The sequence below is a fragment of the Rhamphochromis sp. 'chilingali' genome (assembly GCF_963969265.1).
Source record: "Rhamphochromis sp. 'chilingali' genome assembly, chromosome: 7".
In the NCBI taxonomy this organism is placed as follows: domain Eukaryota; kingdom Metazoa; phylum Chordata; class Actinopteri; order Cichliformes; family Cichlidae; genus Rhamphochromis; species Rhamphochromis sp. 'chilingali'.
Window position 1 is genome coordinate 33,973,239 of NC_137934.1, and position 23,649 is coordinate 33,996,887.

The 23,649-nt window shown below is 39.4% G+C and overlaps 1 protein-coding gene across 3 annotated transcripts; it reads left to right on the forward strand.

Annotated features, from left to right (window-relative positions):
• Position 1: 1 nt before the first annotated feature.
• dnai3 (dynein axonemal intermediate chain 3) lies at positions 2-23,352 on the forward strand. Of its 3 annotated transcripts, none has more exons than XM_080887742.1 (23): positions 2-93; positions 1,510-1,571; positions 2,210-2,248; positions 4,692-4,876; positions 5,239-5,343; positions 5,758-5,892; positions 5,986-6,182; positions 8,065-8,181; positions 8,477-8,673; positions 9,285-9,403; positions 9,899-9,988; positions 10,230-10,328; positions 11,564-11,683; positions 12,517-12,590; positions 14,208-14,361; positions 14,723-14,807; positions 17,708-17,823; positions 18,266-18,326; positions 18,613-18,743; positions 19,185-19,392; positions 19,480-19,571; positions 19,732-19,848; positions 21,488-23,352. In XM_080887742.1, exons 2-23 carry the CDS (start codon positions 1,517-1,519, stop codon positions 21,596-21,598), a joined length of 2,607 nt encoding a protein of 868 aa, XP_080743868.1. In that variant the 5' UTR covers positions 2-93; positions 1,510-1,516; the 3' UTR covers positions 21,599-23,352. The 3 variants fall into 3 exon arrangements, with proteins under 3 accessions (XP_080743868.1, XP_080743867.1, XP_080743866.1); XM_080887741.1 differs by having other exon boundaries at positions 14,211-14,361; positions 14,723-14,819; XM_080887740.1 differs by having other exon boundaries at positions 14,723-14,819; positions 21,488-23,351.
• The last annotated feature ends 297 nt before the right edge of the window (positions 23,353-23,649 follow it).

The window sequence follows — 23,649 nt, forward strand, 5'->3', positions numbered from 1 at the left end:
GTTCCCAACCCACTGGTGAGCAAAAACAGTGAGTGCGAAGAAGATATCAAGAAGATAGAAGAAGGTATCAAGCCTATGCGGTGTAAGATCACGGTAATATTGATTCATTCTTCTGTAAAGGGGAAAAGTTGCATCTTCGAGCATAAAATAAGCTGCGTATCCAATGTTCTTTTGATGACTTTAGCTATTAACTAGCTACACGACTAACTTAACGTAACTAGCCTGTAATAGCTAATGTCTTCTAATTTGTAATGCCTAAGTAAGCCTTAAAGAAAACAGGACGTTACGAGTTATACTTTATGATATTAAATCGAGACTTACATATTCTGGATTATACTGAGTGATAGCTATGTGGATATGATACTGGTACTACAGTGGACTAAAATTAAACTGACTAAAATACCATCCATATTTCAGGAAATAAATGAGACTATCATTAACTAGGAAACGCATAAAAACCTAAATTGACCATTGTCAAATAATACAAGCGAACTCAGAAAGTAATCTGTATTGAAAACAAACGTCAAAATGAAACAAAAAACTTTTTAGAAACTACAAAACTGTAATAATATTTTATCTTCGTGAGTTAGTGCATTTTATGGGCCCAATACTTTCCAGTTCCCTTTTTTGTGTATTTTTGTTCCAGAAGGAAATATTAAGTGAAATAATGTTAGTAAATTATTATTGTAAGTGCACACCCATAGTTTGTTTTTAACAAAATTTTCATTGAAAAATATTTGAGCTTGTTAAATTAGATGCTGTTAGAGGATATATAAAGTTTCCTAATATTACACAAAGCAGTAAAAACGTCCTCTTGGCAGAGCATATTCGCATCACTAAACATTATTTCCAGTGGGCAAATTATGTTGTTACTACTTTTGATGATTAGACTACATCCATCCAGGTCACCAGTCTATTACAGGCCTAACAGAGAGAACTAGTTAACCTAACATGCATGTCCTTGGAGTGTGGGAGAAAGCTGGAGAACAAAGGAGAACAACAGACTACACATAGAAAGGTCATGGATTTGCACCCAAGACCTGCTTGCTGTGGGGCAACAGTGCTAATTGCTGTAACTTCATGTTGCCCAATTAAATAAATTTTATTGATATGCACAAAATATAACACAATACAATAACACAAGTGTATAATAAAACTTCCTCTATCACTGGTTGTAATCTGTATTATAATTCTGATTAAGACAACTAAACAACAACTTATTATTGTCATAATAATAACTTTAACATGTATTATTTGGGTAAGTTGTTTAAATTAATATAAGCATTTATTCTCAGAGTTCACCAGCTTTTTTTTAAGTAAGCAGTGCAGTTCCCTTATCTGCCACAAGATGTCACCAGAGCTTTTGATAATGACATCAAGATCGCCTGAGCGGATGAGTTCTAATGCCAGTGACAGTGGTGAAAATTAAATTGAAAATTGTGTACAGAATGTGTTTGGTTGAAAAAAATGTGTAAACTTCCTCTCTTCCCTTTATAAATCTGCCCAAAGAGCAAAGATGGCACCCAAGAGGCAAAAAAGTCCATCAAGAAAAACAGGTGTTAAAGGAAAAGGTGAGTCCTGGAGTATTAATTTCTGAATTTAAATGCATTTGTTTGCTTTTATTGTATATGTCTCTGTATGAAAGATGTTCTTTCATGACATGTAAATAAAATAGTAAACGGATTTCCCAGAGCCAGGGTGATCCTATAATCCTTGATGCTTTTGAATTGGCCATTAAGTTTATGTTGAGGGATTCTTAACTCATGGTAACTGAATTACTTTTAATTAGTTTTGTAACACAAATAGCTGAGAAAAAAAATCTCAGAAAAAAAAAGCTATTTGCATTGTTTTAATTTGGTCTTGAGTGTAATGTTAGACAGCACAGTGACATTGGTGCTTGCAGATGGTTTCTGCTCAGCTGTGATTCCCCATTCTCAGTGTTTGGTTTACATTCACCATGCCACAGCTGAAAACCTGCATACAGTTAAATACTATCAGCACATCATTTTATGATGAGGTGATGGTGCCATGTCCTTGTTAAAGATTATTGTTCTCAGAGTTGTTCCTTTTTAAAATATCCTGTGTTACCCATTCCACCTGTCTCCAGCTTATAGCCCCGACAGTGTAAGTCTACATTGTCAAAACAATCTAAACAGGCTTACTTTTGTTTTTGATTTACCCTAACAACTAACAGTTACTTTCTATTCAGTCAAGGACAATCTGACACCTTCACCTATGGAAAAGCCTGGTAAGAAAAAAAATTATTTGTATTTTTTTTCTTTTGAAGAGAGAAAATTAAATTCGAACTCCTTATTGTGTTTTTACTTTTGCAAAAAGCTGGCTTTGTTCATTTTTCACCACTGTATTTTTATTCTTGAACTCAGAGAGCCTGAGCATTTGGCTCTCCTACTTATCTCCTACATATGTGCTGACTTTCAGCACAGCATATTAATCAGACCCTTATTATTCCGTTTCAGGTTTACCAGTAGCAATGCTCAAGTCAAAAGAACAGTCGCATTTTGAAGTAGTCCTATAATGTGAATAGTTATATATCCTTCATATGTGCATTGTTCTGATATGTTCTCAAGTGTACTGCTGTGTAACCTCTAATGCAGCGGTCCCCAACCTTTTTTGCGCCACGGACCGGTTTATGCCCGACAATATTTTCACGGACCGGCCTTTAAGGTGTCGCGGATAAATACAACAAAATAAAACCATTACCGAAAAAAGGAAGATTTATTCATAACGCACGTGAAAAGACCCAGGAAAACCGAGTTAACGATCAAAACGATAATAAAATAACACTGAAAACCAATAAAAACCCTGAAAACCATACATTTCACACCTGAGCCTCAACTCGCGTGGCCCGGTACCAAACGACTCACGGACCGGTACCGGTTCGAGGCCCGGGGACCGCTGCTCTGGAGCTCTTCTCTACTTGGCTCTGTGTCCCTAGATTTGGTTTTTTCTTAGACATACCAACCCCAAAACTTGTTTTTGATCAAGTGCTTGTAGCCATCAGCATAAGTAATGTTTCAATTTAGATTAGGTGATTGTGAGTAAAAAATATTTTTCCTTTCAAAATTTGCTCAGTTTTTTTGCATTTATTTATTCCTTTTAATCTTATACTTCCAGCAGTTTAAGTCCAATTTGTGAACGTGACAAAATTGAACATGACCTAATTAGGTTGAGCCCAAGCCAAGCCTGGGCTCAGCCTAAAATCTTGTCTTTGCCATAAAACTAATGGTAATTTTTTAGGAACCAGTTTAAAATCTTTGTGACAATAACAACACATTGGCCTTCTAGTTCAAATATAAATGCAGGTTTCTGCACATTGTGTGACATTAAGGATACGCTGATAAATGTATTTTGTTCAAGCTTAAATTCTTCACTAATATGAGCAGACTGGAAAACAAACTGTGCTAAAATTTCAATGCTCTGAGGTTTGGTATAAATATCTTGTGGTATGCTTTTAAAAATGCCTGGGTAAATTATGCAAGAGAAAAGAAGCTTAACAAATTAAAAATAGCTTTTTGGAGCAGCCAACAAATATAATTTAATTGCATTCTTGAGGGCTGTGGAACGCTGCGCATCACACTCTTTATGTCTCCCAAGCAAATATTTCCCATGAATACAAATGCCTTGGTTGACACATGACTCTGTGAAATGAAGGGTGTGAGTTTCCACTACAATGATTTGGCGTGAGGCCTAAGTGGTGTGAGTGGAAAAGGTTGACACACCCAGCTGGGAAGTGGTTACTTAAGCTGTACTTGAGCATTCCCAGTGTCCCCTTAGCAACCTTGTGGAAAGACTTTGAAGCGAGAGACCACAAGCAGGATGAAAACTATCATTATACAAAGCTTTGTTTACTGTACTATGCCCTGGACTGTGCTTGGCTTAGATATAGTAGAGTCTGAATGGATTGTTTATTAGGAAAAGCTTTGTTGTGGCGATGGTAAAGTACTTTGGCTTCGTATTATAACAGTCCTGAATAAATGTGTGTAACTGCACTTTATGTCTTGAGGGATGCCCTATTGGTTTTTACACATTCTGATACAAACGTACGCCTAGAAACATTTAAACATTGTGCACAGACTTCTCATAAGGACTGATATTTGTAGAGTCAAAGCAGGCGAAGGATGAGAGGCGTTCGCTGGGTCTGAGGGATGTTAAATTTCTTCATTGGAAGGTGAACACGAGGCTCTGCGTGGATGTACGCGTGCCTTATAGTTTGCTGTGACCACAAGGACTTGTCCCCATGGACAATGCACTGCAATGCACCAATTCTGCACACATTCTCCAGGCCCACTCCAAGCATATTTGAATAAATACATGTCAGTGGTCTTTGCAGCTGTTGTGCGTATCCACAAGCCAGTAAAATCCCAACATTTATACCAGAGTTTGCTTATCTGAGTGTTTACATTGTTTTGATATCAAAATCATTATTGTTTGATTATCTGATACAGTCTCATTCAATATTCTAAAACATAAGTAATTGGTTCTGAATTATTTATTATCATTATTCTCACTATTTTTATTATTATTTGTGGTAGTAGTAGTATTAGTATTAGTATTTATTTGAGCCGTCATCAGTCATCAGCTTTGCTTTTAGGGAATGAAGCCCAAAAGCTCGTTTTATCAGATAACTTCCCTATTTTTCTTCTCTCAATTGTTTCTGAACGCTCCTGAAGATCACCCTGATGACATCTACCCCATCGTCCTGACAACAGCCACCCAGGAGCTCTTTGAATGCTGCATTGATGAGGATGTCACAGAGCAGAGCCCTTACAAGCTGCTGGAAAAGGACGACATCATACAGGATATTAAGACAAGAGCCGCAGTGTCCGATTTCCACCCTGTGAAGCAGTTTGTGCTGGTTAGGCGCTGGTTATGCATTGTTGCATAGTTTACTCAGACAACAGCAGCCAGACACTGTGATGATGCACAGACCCAAGTTAAGAGCTGTGGGAAAAGACAAAGCAACCAGTTTAACTTCATTTTTTTCTCTGTCTGATCTAAATTCTTTTATGCATTTATGACAGAACTTTGCAACTTTAGTCATCTACAAATGAGACACCAGTTTTCCTTTCAGCCATTTCGTTTTTTGTGATGTTTGTAGGGTTTTGGGCATTTTCACATTCACTCTCAACCAAATTACTGGAGAAGTAGTTTGTACTGTGATGTATTCTAACACTCTCATAAAAAATTAATGCTGTGATTTTCACTTTCTTTTGACAGGACTACCCAGAGGATGAAATATTGCTTGTTTTTGATGTAGATTTCACCTATGGACAGAGTTTTTACCTGGTTCTCACACCAGAAGCCAAGGCTAGAATATATAATGTAAGCTAACAGTTTTGGTTACAGTAACAAGGTTCTCTTTTGTTAATATGTTTTTTCTTTCCTCAATACATGTTTGTTATTAGACAGACCAGGCCAATAATTAAAAAATGTATACTGATAAGCAGTAACATAACAGAAGTTTTATATTATTTAATTTAAAGGTCGTTAATTGTTTCTAGTGCTTTTGTGGCACCAGTTATTAGTAATAGTGACAGGTCATATATCATCCGGGGTGTTTCGCTTTCCAGGCTATTTTTCCGTAAAATTTAAGACTTTAAGTACTACTTTATTATCTTTCCCTAGCATAAGCATTTTGCTGTAAGTATGAATACATGTAAAGATTGCTAGTGTGTGGTGTTTTTTTTTTACTGTTATTTTGGCCTTTATATTATATATTCTTACAATTGTATTTAGGTTCTGCAGCCCCCACAACCTGAAATAATAGTGTTGGAGGATGATGTCAGTAAAACCCCAGAACCAAAGCCATGGATATCTCTCGGCAGTGAGCTGGAAGTAGATCAAGAGTCTGTCAAAGAGACCAGAGAAAAGGCACTGCAGTATATTCAAATTAACATTAAATGTTTATATCTGATCTGATTGCTTTGCTCATGAATTCTGTTCTGTCTCTTCTGTCATCATCAGCTGTGCTACAAGTTTGACTTAAAGCGCAGACCGGGGTTACCTGTCTGTTTTTCTGACCGCAACAGTACAGAGGCTGAGTGTCGCTCCGTGGCGTGTCCTTCCTACCAAGACAGCAGATTCAGCATCAAGCAGATGCAGAGGGACTGCGGGATGCAGGCTGTTCCCAAACTGCAGAGCAGCACTGCTCAGACGGAGCGGTAGGCCAGCAAATCAGTACACTTAAAATGGATTTGTTCTGTAGGGAGGGAAAGCACGTGCAGGTTTGACTAGCCTGATAATAAGACTGCATCTGTTTCAAATCAAGGAAGTAAGATGAAATCAATTTCAGAAATATTTTCTGCTTTCTCTACATACATATACAGTGGGGCAAAAAAGTATTTAGTCAGCCACCGATTGTGCAAGTTCCCCCACTTAAAATGATGACAGAGGTCAGTAATTTGCACCAGAGGTACACTTCAACTGTGAGAGACAGAATGTGAAAAAAAATCCATGAATCCACATGGTAGGATTTGTAAAGAATTTATTCGTAAATCAGGGTGGAAAATAAGTATTTGGTCAATAACAAAAATACAACTCAATACTTTGTAACATAACCTTTGTTGGCAATAACAGAGGTCAAACGTTTACTATAGGTCTTTACCAGGTTTGCACACACAGTAGCTGGTATTTTGGCCCATTCCTCCATGCAGATCTTCTCGAGAGCAGTGATGTTTTGGGGCTGTCGCCGAGCAACACGGACTTTCAACTCCCGCCACAGATTTTCTATGGGGTTGAGGTCTGGAGACTGGCTAGGCCACTCCAGGACTTTCAAATGCTTCTTACGGAGCCACTCCTTTGTTGCCCGGGCGGTGTGTTTTGGATCATTGTCATGTTGGAAGACCCAGCCTCGTTTCATCTTCAAAGTTCTCACTGATGGGAGGAGGTTTTGGCTCAAAATCTCACGATACATGGCCCCATTCATTCTGTCCTTAACACGGATCAGTCGTCCTGTCCCCTTGGCAGAAAAACAGCCCCATAGCATGATGTTTCCACCCCCATGCTTCACAGTAGGTATGGTGTTCTTGGGATGCAACTCAGTATTCTTCGTCCTCCAAACACGACGAGTTGAGTTTATACCAAAAAGTTCTACTTTGGTTTCATCTGACCACATGACATTCTCCCAATCCTCTGCTGTGTCATCCATGTGCTCTCTGGCAAACTTCAGACGGGCCTGGACATGCACTGGCTTCAGCAGCGGAACACGTCTGGCACTGCGGGATTTGATTCCCTGCCGTTGTAGTGTGTTACTGATGGTGACCTTTGTTACTTTGGTCCCAGCTCTCTGCAGGTCATTCACCAGGTCCCCCCGTGTGGTTCTGGGATCTTTGCTCACCGTTCTCATGATCATTTTGACCCCACGGGATGAGATCTTGCGTGGAGCCCCAGATCGAGGGAGATTATCAGTGGTCTTGTATGTCTTCCATTTTCTGATGATTGCTCCCACAGTTGATTTTTTCACACCAAGCTGCTTGCCTATTGTAGATTCACTCTTCCCAGTCTGGTGCAGGTCTACAATACTTTTCCTGGTGTCCTTCGAAAGCTCTTTGGTCTTGGCCATGGCGGAGTTTGGAGTCTGACTGTTTGAGGCTGTGGACAGGTGTCTTTTATACAGATGATGAGTTCAAACAGGTGCCATTCATACAGGTAACGAGTGGGGGACAGAAAAGCTTCTTACAGAAGACGTTACAGGTCTGTGAGAGCCAGAGATTTTCCTTGTTTGAGGTGACCAAATACTTATTTTCCACCCTAATTTACGAATAAATTCTTTACAAATCCTACCATGTGGATTCATGGATTTTTTTTTCACATTCTGTCTCTCACAGTTGAAGTGTACCTCTGGTGCAAATTACTGACCTCTGTCATCATTTTAAGTGGGGGAACTTGCACAATCGGTGGCTGACTAAATACTTTTTTGCCCCACTGTATATATAAATTATATATGCTTTCAGTGAATCTGCAACACATTTCATAACATATTGTTTTAAAAGTAAGGCAAGTTCCATGTTTTATTGTATGTGTTGCCTTCTGTCTATTTTACAGGGCGGTTCAGAGGAATGTGTTTACCCAGTATGAACCAAGAGAGCTAAGAGAGAAAGAAAAAGAAAACATCCTCAGGTCTGAGAAACTGAAGAAGTTTGTCAACTCAGTGACCCCCAGGTAAAATGAATTCTTATGGTATCGTCGTTTCCATCTGCTTCTTAACAACCCATGCTCAAAATATCAGCCATAGATAACTCAATCCCATCCAGTATTATGAATGCAGGAATATTCAGTGGAAATATGATGATGGTGTATTAAGACAATTGTGTGTACTTTATTCCTCTGCCGAGGCGAGAGAGAAAAAATGTTTCCAGCAGCGTTTGTTTGTTTGTCTGTTTGCTCCGCTGTCTGTGAGCAATGATACATAAAAAGTACCGGTCCAAATTTCAACAGGTACATTTTCACTTTGCAGGGTCTTGCATGCCCTTCAGCAGGCACACATAATGAATGTGTTCACTGATGACTTTAAGGCCTTGGGCATAGGAGCAGAAGCTTCTGACCAGTTAGTGATGGTTTCTGAAGGTCTGAAGCTTCAATGGACCTTCACAGACGAGAAGCGCGCCATGGGCAAGAAAATCAGCAGCGTCAGCTGGCACCCTACAATCCATGGTGACGTACATAGACTTCTACAGACATAGCATAGAGTACATTTATGATAAAGTCAAGATTTGTGTACCATAGAAACTTTGGACATTCATTAACATTGGAAAATAATCGTTAGAACCCTGACAGGTCACATTAAAATCATCATAATTCATTTTCTTTCACTTTTTAGTTGGAAAAATTAGGTCACTATTGACCCCCTGCACAGACCTGGGCAGGCAGGAGTTCGCCCAATTCTTGTTTTTTCAGCAACAGCAGCTTGTGGCGAGAAAGTATACACTTAGTGGGCAATGATATAAATATGTACAAATATACAATAGCCTGCCTAAAAGAAATTGAACTCCCTTTTCCTGTTATTTCAACTTCACTGACAAGCTCTGTAATATCTGTAATATCAACGTGTCACCTTAAGACACACATCGACGTCCACAAAACCAGAAAAAGAATATCAGTGTGATCAGTGCACATGCATTATCAATTTGTGGCTTCTATGTAAAGTAGAAATTAGAGTAGATCTACAGATTTTTCAAAAAAGGCTTTGTAAACACAGGTCTGTTTTCCTGTTGCTATGTAGCTGATACATTGTGGGGTGTGGTGTTTTTTTGTCTATGTGGCAGGTCTGATAGCTGTGACTTTTATAAAGAAACAGGAGGAGCAGCTGGATAAGTCCACTGTGTACATCAACAGTCCTGCTTTCATTGTCTTCTATGGCTTCCCCGATCAATCTAACCCCCGGGTATGAGAAGTAGAGGAGAGAAACCCATTAACGGGAGTCGAGAAAACATTTTTTTTAAATGTATGTGTTTGAGAGTTAGCTCTAAGTCTTTGCCCTTTACTGTAATTTTTCTTCTGCTGTAAATTTGAAAAGATCTATTGATTTGAGCCAAGCACTCAATCAATATAACCAAGCTGCTAAATCGCTCAAAAGTAATATGAGTTCCATGTGTGCCTTCAATGGTGCATGTGTCATGATTTGGTTTCAGCCTCTGGGACCAGTGGCACTTTGACAAGACATATAAATAACATAAATAATTAATATTTTCTACAAAAGGGAATAAAGCTAAAAAATGTACTGCATACTGTCTTTTTCCCCTTATGTCTAGTGTAGGCATATGAGAGACTAGAATAAATACATTTTTGCATTGGGAAGCTCCTTATACATGGAAACCTCTGCTTGGAAATATGTGTATGCTCATTTTTATGTGTTTTGATTTTTTTTATATATATATAGTTGCTCTTGGAGTGCCCAGATGACATTTTTGCCTTCGAGTTCTGCCCTTCGAATCCAAATGTTATTGTTGGTGGCTGCAGGAATGGCAAGGTGCTCCTTTTTCACTCAGCGTCTCAACTTCACAAATCAAAACAATCAGTTTCTCATCCCATGCCCCCATTTTAGTTCAATATAAACATGGTATCGCATGCTGTTGCCACTCTTCTGTCAGCATTTAATATGATATGTTTGAGGGTTTTTTTTCTAATGTATATATTTGTATATTATTATCTATAGTCTCAGGCTCAAATGATCATCACCACTAAACGATTTTATGTTGCTGATGTCTCAGGTGGTGTTGTGGGACATTTCTTTTCACATCCCGCACTTACAGGGAACACGGCCTAACAGTAAAAAAGCCTCAGACTCCGACTCTGACACTGACACATTTGTAAGTACCCATACTCTCTTTGAAATAGTCACAGTGCTGATGCAGTGAGACATGCTGCTCTGTACAATGTTAGTCAAGTTACTTGAAAAAAGTAATTAGTTACTTTTGAATAACATGATACACAACCTGAACACATAATAAAGCAATAGACCTTTCTGCCCAATAATATTTTTTCTGCATAATCCAACATATAAATTTGAAATGAATTTTGAATCAAATGAAAAAGTCTCTTTTTTAAAAATTGTTTTACTAATTTTAATCTTTTAACTTTATGCACATTGAATCATGCAAAAATTAAATGATATGTAAGTTTTGACTTTGTTTTGTTTTAGCTCATTTCAGTGTAGCTTTTATAGTTTTAAAATGTTTTGTTTTACAGTTTCTTAAAGCTTCCGCTTAAAGCCTAACCTGCACTGATATCTTCCAGCTGTATTTAAGTAGACACTCGTGTCCTATCATCTCTGGCCCAGATTTACCTTGGGTGTTTTTATTGCCACTACAGTGGAGCAGCTGCCTCCAGCCTTCTCCTTACTGCTTCCTTCTCTTTGCCTTCCCCTCTCCCACCCTCTGTGCCTCCTTCTGTTCTCTTTGTCATTGTTAGCCCTTTATTCACCAGAGTCAACAGCACCCACTCACATACGCCAGCTGTTACATAACTCTTGTTTCTTGCCCCCACATAGAAGATAACACACAGTGAAATCAGATCACTGCCCTTCCTGCTGTTTGCAGTGTAAACAGTGGCAGTTGTATCTACTAGAACGCTCTGTTAGGTGATGTGAAAGCTGTGCTACACCACCACCTGTCACTGGGTTGTCAGATAAATGAAGAATTACATTTTAAATTAACATCTTCTCTATCTACTTTTTTTTTATTCGCTCCATTGCACATAATAAATCCAATTGCAGGTCCACAAAACGACTAAGATATATGTTTAAAATTTGCTTGCAATACTATGAGGAGGTGTTTTAAACAAATTAAATAATCATATTGCAGCGATTTTATGTTTTTTAAGTGGCTCTATTGTGCCAGAATGTATTTGAGTGTATTTATCTGTGTGCTGTTTGTTTTTCCATGCACACATCGAAGTCGTCATTTGCATTTCATTATTCTGCTTGTGCGTTTTACAGTGGTTATTCAGCTGTGTACAGTCTTTGTGTCTAGATTGAATTTGTGTGTAGACTGAATTGTCAGAGCTCACCATACACATTACTGTCGCGTGTCTGCTTTCCCTACAGGACTTGGGTAACAAAAAAGAGAACAAGACTCCTGTCATGAGCTACTGTGCAGTTTCTTCCATAGAAAGCAGCCACAAATCCCCAGTTACTGATGTCCAGTGGCTGCCGAAAACATTTGAGGTACTGAGGGACTGAAGGGCAAAGGGGTTGGAGGGAATTAACAACTGTTGGGAATTACTTTTTCCACCAGGCGCACATGAGCCTACTCTGAGCCCTTCCACAAGGTTACTGCTGTTTAGCGTGTGGATAAAAGGTGTTTTTGTGTGACTACACAGCAATAGTCTCAGAAAAGCAATCTTTAGATCTCAGCCTCCCTAAATTATATCTAATACAAACACTGTGTCGTAATTCAACATACTAAAACCCCCAATCTCAAAATGGTAACAAAACACACACTTCAAGGTCAGGTCTCATACTGGCATACTGATTTCTCTGTCTTGTTTTGGAATGGTGACAGGTTAATGGCCAATTCACTATAAACAGGACTAAGAGGATGTAGGGCATTAGTGGGAAGTAGATAGCAAGCAGAGCAAATGTTACAAATGAGGGTGCGAGCACAGAAAAGGAGCAATGTAGAATATATGTTCAGAGGAAAACAAACCCCACAATCACAACGTCAAAAGAAATCAAATCTAAACTTATATTTATCTAAAGATATATTTTCTGCAGTAAGACTATGGTATTTTGTCTTTTACAAAGAAATCCAATATTAAGTGTGCACAGAAAATTACTAGCCATATATGTCCAGATTTGGTTTCCCACTTGTGCCTATCACTTACCTCTATGTAGTTACTTGCAGTAAATCACATCGATCACTTTCAGTTATCTTGATAAGTAAAATAAGGCAATCATCAAAGTGCCCCCAGGGGAAAATCCAACCACCCATACAGCTTCATGAACCAAGACCAAGCCTGATGCAGACATTTATTGATTTTGTAACTCCCTCTGTTTAGGTGACCAGGACAGGCGTTCCAGTTCAAAACATTTCTAACATGTCTGTTCAAGTTGTCACCTGCTCCCCTGACTGGTAAGTTCTCTACAGTTTAATGAAAAAAATAACTCCTGATACTTTTTCTTCTTACTTTTCACTGCTTGTCAGTATGTACTTTGGATGTTGATTCTAAGTGTGATTTTAGTGGCTGATAACATGTGTGTGTTTTTTAATACATACAGTTATTTGCAAAGTAGGCAAACAAAGGCCTCTGGTTACCTGATGGATACATTATACACTCACTAGATCCACTGTTTGCTTTATCACGTCCCCTTTCTCTCTCGCTGCCCTTGTTTTGAGTCTCTCTGGATTGTTGACATTCTAATGAAGGTCAAATACAGGGGGGAAAAAAAGAAAAGAAAGAAAACCTTTGGAAGTGAACAGCGTTTAGAAAATGGGTTTTAGTCATTTTCCCTCATCATAACTGACTTGACTTTGCCACACCTCTACATGTGCATAGAAAAAAGGATACATAAAATATTATTATGAAATTACAGCAAAACCTCGACAAATTTAGATAATAAGCAAAACAACCCAAATGGGAATACTATACTACTTATGCCGTAACATGAGCTAAATAAATACATCATAATTTAAGTTCCTTGGTGTATATATTTGTGTAATTCCAAATCAAACTGACTTATAACTAACGCTGGAAATTAAACACAAAAGAAAGCAAATACAAAGAATATAAGAAGTAGAAGTATTTATTGCTGAATTGTAAAAAGAGTAGAAACACAGTTGCAAGATACAGAAAAATTCAAGCAGTACCAGATCTCTTAGAGAAGATGGAATTCTAACTTCAGGCTAATGCTAGAAAGTTAGCAAGCTACATACCTAGCTTCGAGTATGGTTTTGGTTTTACTGTCTGTAGTTGGCAGACAAATTGTCTGGCTATTAGTGCCAAGTCACATATCAATTAAATAATGAAACACTACAATTTTGTTCAGATCAGTGACTTGGATTAACAAGACATAACAGCTACTAGCTAAGTTTAAAACATAAAATGTATATGTGTGAAAAAATCACCTATAAATTCTTCATAAAGATGAAAGGTATTTATATAGAGTTATTTTTTTTTCTTGTAGAGTAGACTGTAAAGATGCTTTTTAATACTGTAAAGTTGTAAAGCTTTCTATTGGTGAATATATATTATGGCACTCAAACACGCTGGATTATTTTTCCGGTTTCATCTTAATTCTATGGTGTAATCTGTAGTCATTCTCCTCTGGTTGAACATACTGAGCCAATAATATATTGAAGAGCTGTGCAGTTGGTTAAAATATTGCCTTTTGTAAACCACGTAAATGAGTGTATCTGGCAATCATTATATTTCTCAGGAAATAGCTATGCAGTCTAATTCTCACTAGTGTTTTTATGTGTTACTTCATTTTGCATGTCCTGTTATTCAGTTTAGATATGAAGTATCAATGTGAATACAGACTGTGTTTCACACTCTGCGTCATTAGACTGGCGCTAAAGGAGTTGCAAATGACAGAAAGATTTCAAAACACTGCTCCTGTTGTTTTTGGCAATAACCACATTTATATATGCAACAATCATGTTTGAATATGAACATTTGATGATAGAGAATTTTGTTAATTTTCAGGTGGTTCTTAATTCCACATTATCTTATTGTGTCTCTGTCTAAAGCAGTGTCATGTTTTGGGATCTGCGAGTGCCAAAACTACAGAACCAGTTTCTGGCCGACAGGAAGCAAGATGTGGATCAGAAGACCATGATGACACCCTATAGCATCCCCACAACTTTCAAACACCTGGACCGGACATGGAAACCACTCTTCAGGGTACTTTCATGTCTGGGATGCATTACAGAGCTTGTGATTTGTGTAGAAAGAGCTTTTTTCTTCAACTTCCAACCATAAGAAAATCAACCATAAGAAAAAGAATGATTCGATGTTTAGTGTTATTTTTACACATCAGTAATTATTCTGCAGACAAAGATTTGTTACAAGAAAATAAGGAAAATGGCTTAAATTGAATAACTATTTAATTTGTATTTACGTGTGCATTGGATTTATTTAACTGGGGTTTAGGTAATGATTTCAGTGTGTAGATTCTTGAGCATGCTCTGTGATTTTGTTTTAGATAAGGTTTTCTTTTTTTCTTCAAGTGATAAAAGCCATCTTCTTTTATGCCATGTGTCAGGTTTCCCTGCCAAAGATTGATACAAGTGGAGAGTATGCTCCTTTGAAGTTCAGCCTAGAACATTACACCTGTAATAGTAATACAGGTAGGAACACAGGTGAGCAAGAGCTTTTACCCTCGAGGCTGCAAGGCTTTGTCTGTTTCAGTCTGCTATACTCGTTCTCTGTTTTCCTGCAATCAGTCACATTACTTAATTACACAAAATACTTTGTGGTTTTTTTGTTTGATGCCAAACGTTTTAGGAAGCTGACTCACTCACATGCTCTTTCAAATCAAACCGATTGTCCATAAGAGATGTTGTTTGATCCCCTGCTGAATTTGTTGCTTATTGGAAAAAAAAGAACAGTCTCTAATATTCATGGAAGCTTCAATTTAATGGAGAGAAACAGAAAATCAACCAAAAATCTAGAAAAAAATACATAAACATTATAAATTGATTTGCATGTCTGCATGCGGCAGACAGATTAATTCAATTTTATTTATGCAGCGCCAAATCACAACAACAAGGTGCTTTATATTGTAAGGTAGACCCTACAATAATACATAGAAAAACCCATCAGTCATATGAACCCCTATTAGCAAGCACTTTGGCAACAGTGGGAAGGAAAAACTCCCTTTTTACAAGAAGAAACCTCCAGCAGAACCAGGCTCAGGGAGGGGCGGGGCCATCTGCCTTGAGCGGTTGGGGTGAGAGAGGGAAGACAGGATAAAAGACATCCTGTGGAAGAGAGCCAGAGATTAATAACAAGTATGATTCATACAGTCAATCAGTCAGTTACAGATACTCCTGAATCTGTTTGTCCCATTCCAACCTCTCCACCACCATAAGTAAGACCAAATAGCTCTCCATGGATGTCAGGGGCAGGACTGCAGACCTGTTGAGGCTGGAGTTGGCTACAGTTGGGACCACAGACACCAAGAGCACCATTGGTAACGGTTTGGACAATGGACAGAAATCTTCCGGGTCTCGCAAAGTCCCCTGCTCAAGAAGGCACATTTACAGGCCCATGTCAAATTTGCCAATGAGGATGTAAATGGGAGAAAGTACTGTGGTCAAGTTATTGTGTTTGTGTTTGAAGGAAGAGAAATGCTGCATATGGCACTAAGAGCATCATCCCCACAGTCAAGCACGGAGATGTAAACATGCTTTAGGACTGTTTTTCTGCTAATGGTTCAGGGCAAACTCATTGCACTGAGGGACCAATGTAACGTAACGTAAAATCTTGGACACAAACATCCTCTCCTCAGTCAGAACACTAAAGATGGGTCATGGACGGCTCTTTGGTCATGGATCAAATTCTTCTTTCAAAATCAATTTATAACTTCTATATAAAGTGTTTTCTGGATTTTTGGTTTATATTCAGTGTGCCCTCCATTAAAATTAAACTACCATAACAATTAGAGAAATGATTTCCCCATTGTAGCTGATAGTCTCATTTTCATTGTTGTCCATATAACAGTTTTGATGAGGAAAGTATTGAAGCAAAGCTCAAGCGCAAACTATAGAAAGATACACTCACTGTGTCTTCAAAATATCAAAGGTAAAGAGCAATTATTCTTTTATGTGCCTGAACAATTCTTATAATATCTGAATGGCACAGAATGTGTTAAAAACTGAAGTAAGTGAGGAGGGCAAACAGTGAGCATCACAGACATGTCTCCTGACCTCTTTGAGGGAGTTTTGGATTCTTGAGTTCTCTTTTGGATGGCTGAGCACAGTGATCAGTGGGGCAGGGCTCATTTGGCCCTGAGCTACTCTATTTCTCTCTCTGTCTTGTCTCTCCTCAGGTTTCATGGCACTTTATTAAGCGATACTTCCAAAACAAGGCCGCCATAGTTGCAGACCATTGGCTTTGCTGACTGTCAGCTCTTTGCAATATGCTGCTCAGACTCCTTGAGGGCCAGAAGATGATCATGTGTGTCCTGGCTGGTCAAGAAGAGACATGTCTTTGTCTGGCTTCCATAAACACAGCCTTGGTGGCTGGTTGTTATAGAATTAATATGCTTACTAACTCAAGCAATAAATCTGCTTCTTTTTTCATCAGCCCTCAGGGAGTCTGTTATTACGATTTTAATGAATTCCTGTGTGATTAATACTGCAGCGTTACCTAAGATATCTGACTCACATTGATTGAGGGTGGTCTTTGCTGTCTGCTTCTGTGCCTTTTGACATTTTTCTGAACATTTAAAAAGCTACAATATACTTGTTAACATGATTTTTCACACTGAAATAAATTGTGAGCAGGCGCTCATGGGGATTAAGCAAAGTCAAACACTGTCTGTAGCTGTTCCTGTATCATCTTTCGCATATCTTTACACACATCTTAACTGGGAGAAAATAGATTTAGAAGACATGTGGTTTGGTAATCTGATCTAACCTTTAAGAGTGAGAGTTGATCGAGAGCGGTCCACAGGTAAGGGGCTGTGAACAGATAGACCCACATGATCTCTGGCAGACAGTCAGGCTTTTGTGATGGAAAAGGCTTCTACCAGCTTAACCTATTTCAGCCCCTCCACCTTTTACCTCCTGTCCCTGTTTTCTCCACAGGCTTCCTTCCTACCTCTACCTCTTGTGCTTTTCTTTCTCTCTCCCTTCAAATCCACTCTTACCAGCCCTTTCACTTCGGCTGTACCCCCTCCCCACCTCACTTGCTTTAGTACTTCTGTCGTCTTGTTCACGGTCAAATTACAGCACCACTGCCGCGGTTCAGGCTGTTATTTCCTTCATTTGAATAAAGCAGATGTTCTTTTTCCTAAAATCTGCTAGTTTTCACCTATTTTTCTTCCCCTATTTGAGTTTATTGAAATATTTGTACTTGTCTAGTAACAAGGCGCTGAGTATTGTGAACATTTTAGTCCCACGTCAGCACCAGGCTCCCTCTCTCAGGTCACTGAAATGTTAAATAAATAAATAAAAAACAATGAGTTGAACTTTTAACCTGTTCTTACTTTACCGTCTCTTCCTGTTTTGTCTTACATAACAAGATAATGAAAATGATGGCGCAGAGGTCCTCCCAGAATACAGTCAACTCAGAATACCCTCAGCCAAGACGCTCAAGACCCTGAACGATGTCAATACCAAGTTTTATGTTGGAACAGAGGTAAAAATTCTGTTATTTTCTTCTAAATAAACTGTACACTCTCTATATGCTCATGTAAGGCAGAGGAGCACGAGCCAAAACATTTCATTATGGTTAAATGTGGCTACATTGTTTATCTGTACATGACAATAAAACTTGAAACTTGAAAATGTCTTCAAATGATATCAACATAGAGCAAGTAAAAAATACAGTTAAGTTCTTGACTGCTTAACTTTTAACTTAACTCTTGACTTTACTCAGCTTGTGAGCAAGCTGGACTTCTTTTTGTTACATTGAAGTTCATCTCAAGTTGGCATAACCAATAATGAATGATTTTTTTTATTAGGTTTTTGCACATGTTTTTGTCATGCCACTTAAGGAGTGTACTATACTTTACAACTTAACTGAAATAAGGAAGACGCATACATACATTTATAAACAGTTTTATGTTCATTTTTTACAGGAAGGAGAGATTGTCTACACTGACTGGAAACTGGAGGAAGATGAGTTTGGACGAAAGTTCAGTGAGTAGTCGGGCTTGCCGCGCTCTGTTTTTTATGGCTCACCAGTGCTCAGCTGTCAGACTGACAGCAGTACGTTGATTCATAAAACAATTACACCCAATTTATTGAAATGACTTTGATTGCTACTTTCACATTAAATCCACTATTTAGTTTGGTAACCTGGGCAAATGTAATGACCATAATGTTTTACAGGGTTAATTGCTCCTTTGCATTATGATTACCCTGGAAGGAAATTACTGTCAAATAAAACTGTGCATATTCTCCATCTGTCTCACTTCACTCCCAGGTGCCAAGCCCCTGCTCTGTTTTAGAACTCATGCCTGGTTTGTGAACACAATGCAGCGATCACCCTTTTTCAAAGACATTCTTTTGACAACAGGAGGCTGGAACTTTGCCATCTGGAAAGAGGGTGTGATGGTACTGCAACAGAAAACATTGATTACCTCACATGACGTATGCATACATCACATAGAATTGAGACAATTCAAATTACGTAATTTCTTGGTTGCTGTTTTGATCATTTAAACTGCAAAACTAAGCAAAACTATTCACACTTATTCAGTTGGTCACAGACATAGACTGTACATAAAAAATGGATGTAGCAGCCATGTATGGTTTGTGGAGCCTCAGCATTAGCAATCACGTTTTTTTGTTTGTTTGGTTTTTGGATAAAACTGTCAATTTTGGTTTTTGAAGCACGTCCAAATGGGAACCATGCACAGACTAATTCGTCCTAAGTAACACACAAGTAAAATACCACAAGTTCAGTCGACAAAATTGGAGCACATAATTCAATAATTAAAATGCTTCAGAACGCACAAAATTTTTTAAATACTTCTTGTAAACCACAACATCCAGGGTGGCCCAATCTTCGTGGGACCAAGCTCTGAGCAAGAGTACAGTGCGGCATGCTGGTCCCTCTCCCGATCTGCGGTTTTCTTCATTGGGAGAAATGATGGCAGTATTGAGGTGTGGAACCTGCTCCTAAACACCAGCGAACCTACACACGTCCATGAACACGTCGCCAGTACCAGAATTACCTGCATCAAACCCTGTATCACCGCCTGTGAGTTCTTGGCTTATATTAGGTGCTCAGGACAGATACGATTTTTGAACCTTAAAACTCATTTAATGGACTGTTTTGTACTTACAGCCAAACAACACTACCTGGCTGTTGCTGACAACCTTGGAGTGCTACGTGTTTTCAATGTGCCAAAGGCCCTCCGCTCCCCGGTTAAGAATGAGGTAAGAAGACTGTGAGCTGTCTGTTTTGCTTGGACCCTTGTGTAATGTTAAGAAACTGCGGTAAAAATGTGTTATTTTTCTTAAAGGTATTTAATGGCTGCTACAGTATTATTGACTGCTAACTAGTATCTTTGTCTTGTTTTGCTTTGTTTGTATGCAGGATTTAAACATGCAGATCTTCTTTGACCAAGAGAATGACAGGCTGAAGGATTATTTGGAGTGGGAAGAACTGTGGGCGAAACCGAGAAAGGAGGAAGGCGAGTCCAAGAAACAAGTGGTGAGCATCCATCCATCCATCCATTTTCATCCGCTTTGTCCGAGGCCGGGTCGCGGGGGCAGCAGCCTAAGCAAAGAGGCCCAGACCTCCCTCTCCCCAGCCACCTCCTCCAGCTTATCCGGGGGAATACCAAGGCGTTCCCAGGCAAGCCGAGAGATATAATCTCTCCAGCGTGTCCTGGGTCTGCCCCGGGGCCTCCTCCCGGTGGGACTTGCCTGGAACACCTCGCCCAGGAGGCGCCCAGGGGGCGTCCTTGTCAGATGCCCGAACCACCTCAGCTGGCTCCTTTCGATGTGGAGCAGCAGCTGCTCTACTCTGAGCCCCTCCCGGATGGCCGAACTTCTCACCCTATCTCTAAGGGAGAGGCCAGCCACCCTTCGGAGGAAGCTCATTTCTGCCGCTTGTATCCGCGATCTCGTTCTTTCGGTCACTACCCACAGCTCGTGGCCATAGGTGAGGGTAGGGACGTAGATCGACCGGTAAATTGAGAGCTTCGCTTTTACACTCAGCTCTCTCAGCTCACAAGTGGTGAGCAGTAGGTTTTAATTCTAAACTGAATTCCCAGAAGTCTCAAGGTGCCAGTTTCCATCAGTGTGACTGGAAGGTGGCTCAACAGCAGCTGAGAGGGAGGAAAGATGTCCTGTCCTGTGTCCAGTGTTTGTAATTTCCTAGATCTGACAGTTCAGACCATAGTGACGCACAACGAATGGTTAGATTTGAAATGAAAATGAAGGACGAGAAAGGATAGGAGAACACTAAAGCTTTTCTTTCCCTGTGTCCTTTGCCATTTGTCTACAGTGAAAGTGTCCTTGAGTTAAACCGTGACTTCCCACAAAGCTTCCCTGCATTGGTGATCAGAATCTTCAGCAGACTTACAAAAGTTTTAGTACTGACCCAGCTAAATATGTGGACGTATAAAGTTGACATTGGAAAAGATGAAGAAGGCACTCGTGTATCTCTTTTTGTGTCTCTCTCTCATTTTCTATCCGCTTATGTTTAATTCATTCACATCGTTATTTGATCCCAAGCACTGGGGATAGGGTAGTTATTGACAGGCAGTGCCTGACAGTCTGCCTGCTAAGTATAGAAGCAAACTTAAGTGGCTAACTGGTTCTATCTTAGGCTGCATGGCAGCTACCAAAAAAGTTTTGTTTTGCTTTAGTAATGTCACTTGGAGTGGATACTTTCTCTTAATTCCTCTAAACAGGAATGAATTTTCATGTTCACCTCCAGCTTCTTTCTGCTGTTGGCTTTAAAACATCTACGGCAATTTGAATTTAGATGGATGATAAGGACAAGGCACAGCTTAAATATGATATGAACAATACTGTCAGGTTTACTGTTGTGGGAGGAAAGTATCAGGAATTTTCCACACAGTATCCTAATTTTCCTTTTTTTTTCTTTAAAGGACTGTGCCCTGCATGCAATACACAGATGCAGGGCACAGTCCAGATTTTACTAGAAAAGTGTCATCTTATTTAATATTTGCATCCTTCAATAAAATTTCAGTTCAGTAAAATTCAGAGGCAATGTAATTTTCTGCCTCTACGATGGGAAACGCTGAGATCTTGGATTAGGTGCTCTATTGTTTCGTAATTATTGTTTATGATGAAGCTTGTTTCTCTGGCTTTGTCTGCAGGAGCCTGACAAGCCAGTCACATTCCAGGTAGACAGCGAGGAGGCGGACTTGAAGGAGTACAGTGATTACCTGAAACTGGAGGAAAGCATCCTCGAGCATACGGGCCTGTAGCCACATGCTCCAAAAGCCTAGGATACCTAATATCACACCCCTTCATACACACATGCACATAAATTAAAAGCTTTTTTCCTTACATATATTTATTAATTTGTATAAGTTTAATGTAAATAAGAAAACATTTTACAATATGGAAACCTGTTCAAACTGTTCAACACATTGCCAGTGTTCGTATGTTTGTGCCTATTTTTGCAGTATTTCTTGTAACTTACATCGATTTTACAGTATACATTCACATTGTCCTTGGGTTCAGGCTTCAGGGTCAACAGATTATTTTTCATCCATTCATCTAAGATCGAGTTACTGGGTAATGCCATCCATTAGTGCCCTCCTTACCACCACTCCCTAAGGATACAAAAGTGATCTGACCTTGACAGAAAGTCATTATATGGCTGTTTAATTTCAGTAAGTGCCGTAAGAAATGAATTTAGAATCTGGTGTTTTGTGGACAATTTTGAATAAAAACCCAATGACTGTGGTCACTATCGCAAAAGCTGTTTGTCAGTAATCCTGCTTGTAAGTGATCATTATGGCTTAATATTGTGTCTCTGGGTCTTTACTAAGTCAGTAATTCACACGGCTGTGAACCAGTTGGAACTGGTGGCTATAAGGCCGACTACATTTTAGTAGGGCAGCATAAAAGGAGTCAAATGAAAGGATGCACTCTTGCTGATCTATGAATACATGTACACAGCCTGCACAGCACCAAACAGCAGTAAGCTGAAACTAGCTGGAACAATAAATATTTACCTAAAGAATATGTGGAGAGCATATTTTCCAAATAATCTGGCCAGATGGTGAGAGTCATAACTCCAATTAAATGATAACACTAGTCTACCGACAAGTGGATTGGATGGCTAACAATGTAATAAGATCATGGTATGCTAATCATGTGTGTATAGCTTGCCCTCATTGCACAAGTAATCAGCTAATGCAGCAATAACGTCTTGATCTAAACAGTGGCCAGATGTTAGCATTATGCCTAAAGCAGTCTCCCTAATGGTCCCGCTGAATGAATCCATTGTTTCCAGTGAAAAGATTCTAATCATTTGTCAGTTTGTTTTTTTTGTGCACAAAAGGCCATGTAGTTATGTGCTAGTTAACGGCTGTCCAAGAATTCCAAGGCTGTTTTGAGAGCGCAGGAAACTGCACCTATGGCCTTAAAACGTTGTAACCAGAACCACGAGTGTGGTGTGTTACTGTACAGCACCTCTACAGCTAAAAATTGGAATGTGTTCAATATTTTAAGTAACACACTTTTACCAGAATTAGAAGATTTTACTAACTGTGTATTATTTTAGAAAGTAGGCTACTGAAATGTAGCACACATGGAAACCAAACATTACAGTATAAGTTTGCAAAATGGAAACAGCTGGTTTCCCTTTCATAAGTAACTTTGGAACATTTCCATATGGGGAATAGATCAAATAGATTAAATCTAATTAAATATATCTTTAATAAATCCAAGACTGTAGACTGTAAATCCTTTAGACTGTAGTCCTCACAGCTTCATTCAGCCATGACTCAAAAACATAATACTGAAATGAGGCACGGTGGTTAGCACTGTTGCCGCACAGCAAGAAGGTCCTGAGTTCAATTCCAACATCAGGCCGGGGTCTTTCTGTGTGGAGTTTGCATGTTCTCCCCGTGTTTGTGCGGGTTCCCTCTGGGTACTCCGGCTTCCTCCCACCGTCCAAAGACATGCAGCTTGTGGGGATAGGTTAATTGGATAATCCAAATTGTCACTAAATGGTAAATGGCCTGTATTTGTATAGCGCTTTTCTAGTCCCTAAGGACCCCAAAGCGCTTTACACAACCTGTCATCCACCCATTCACACACTGGTGATGGCAAGCTACAATGTAGCCACAGCCACCCTGGGGCGCACTGACAGAGGCGAGGCTGCCGGACACTGGCGCCACCGGGCCCTCTGACCACCACCAGTAGGCAACGGGTGAAGTGTCTTGCCCAAGGACACAACGACCGAGACTGTCCAAGCCGGGGCTCGAACCGGCAACCTTCCGATTACAAGGCGAACTCCCAACTC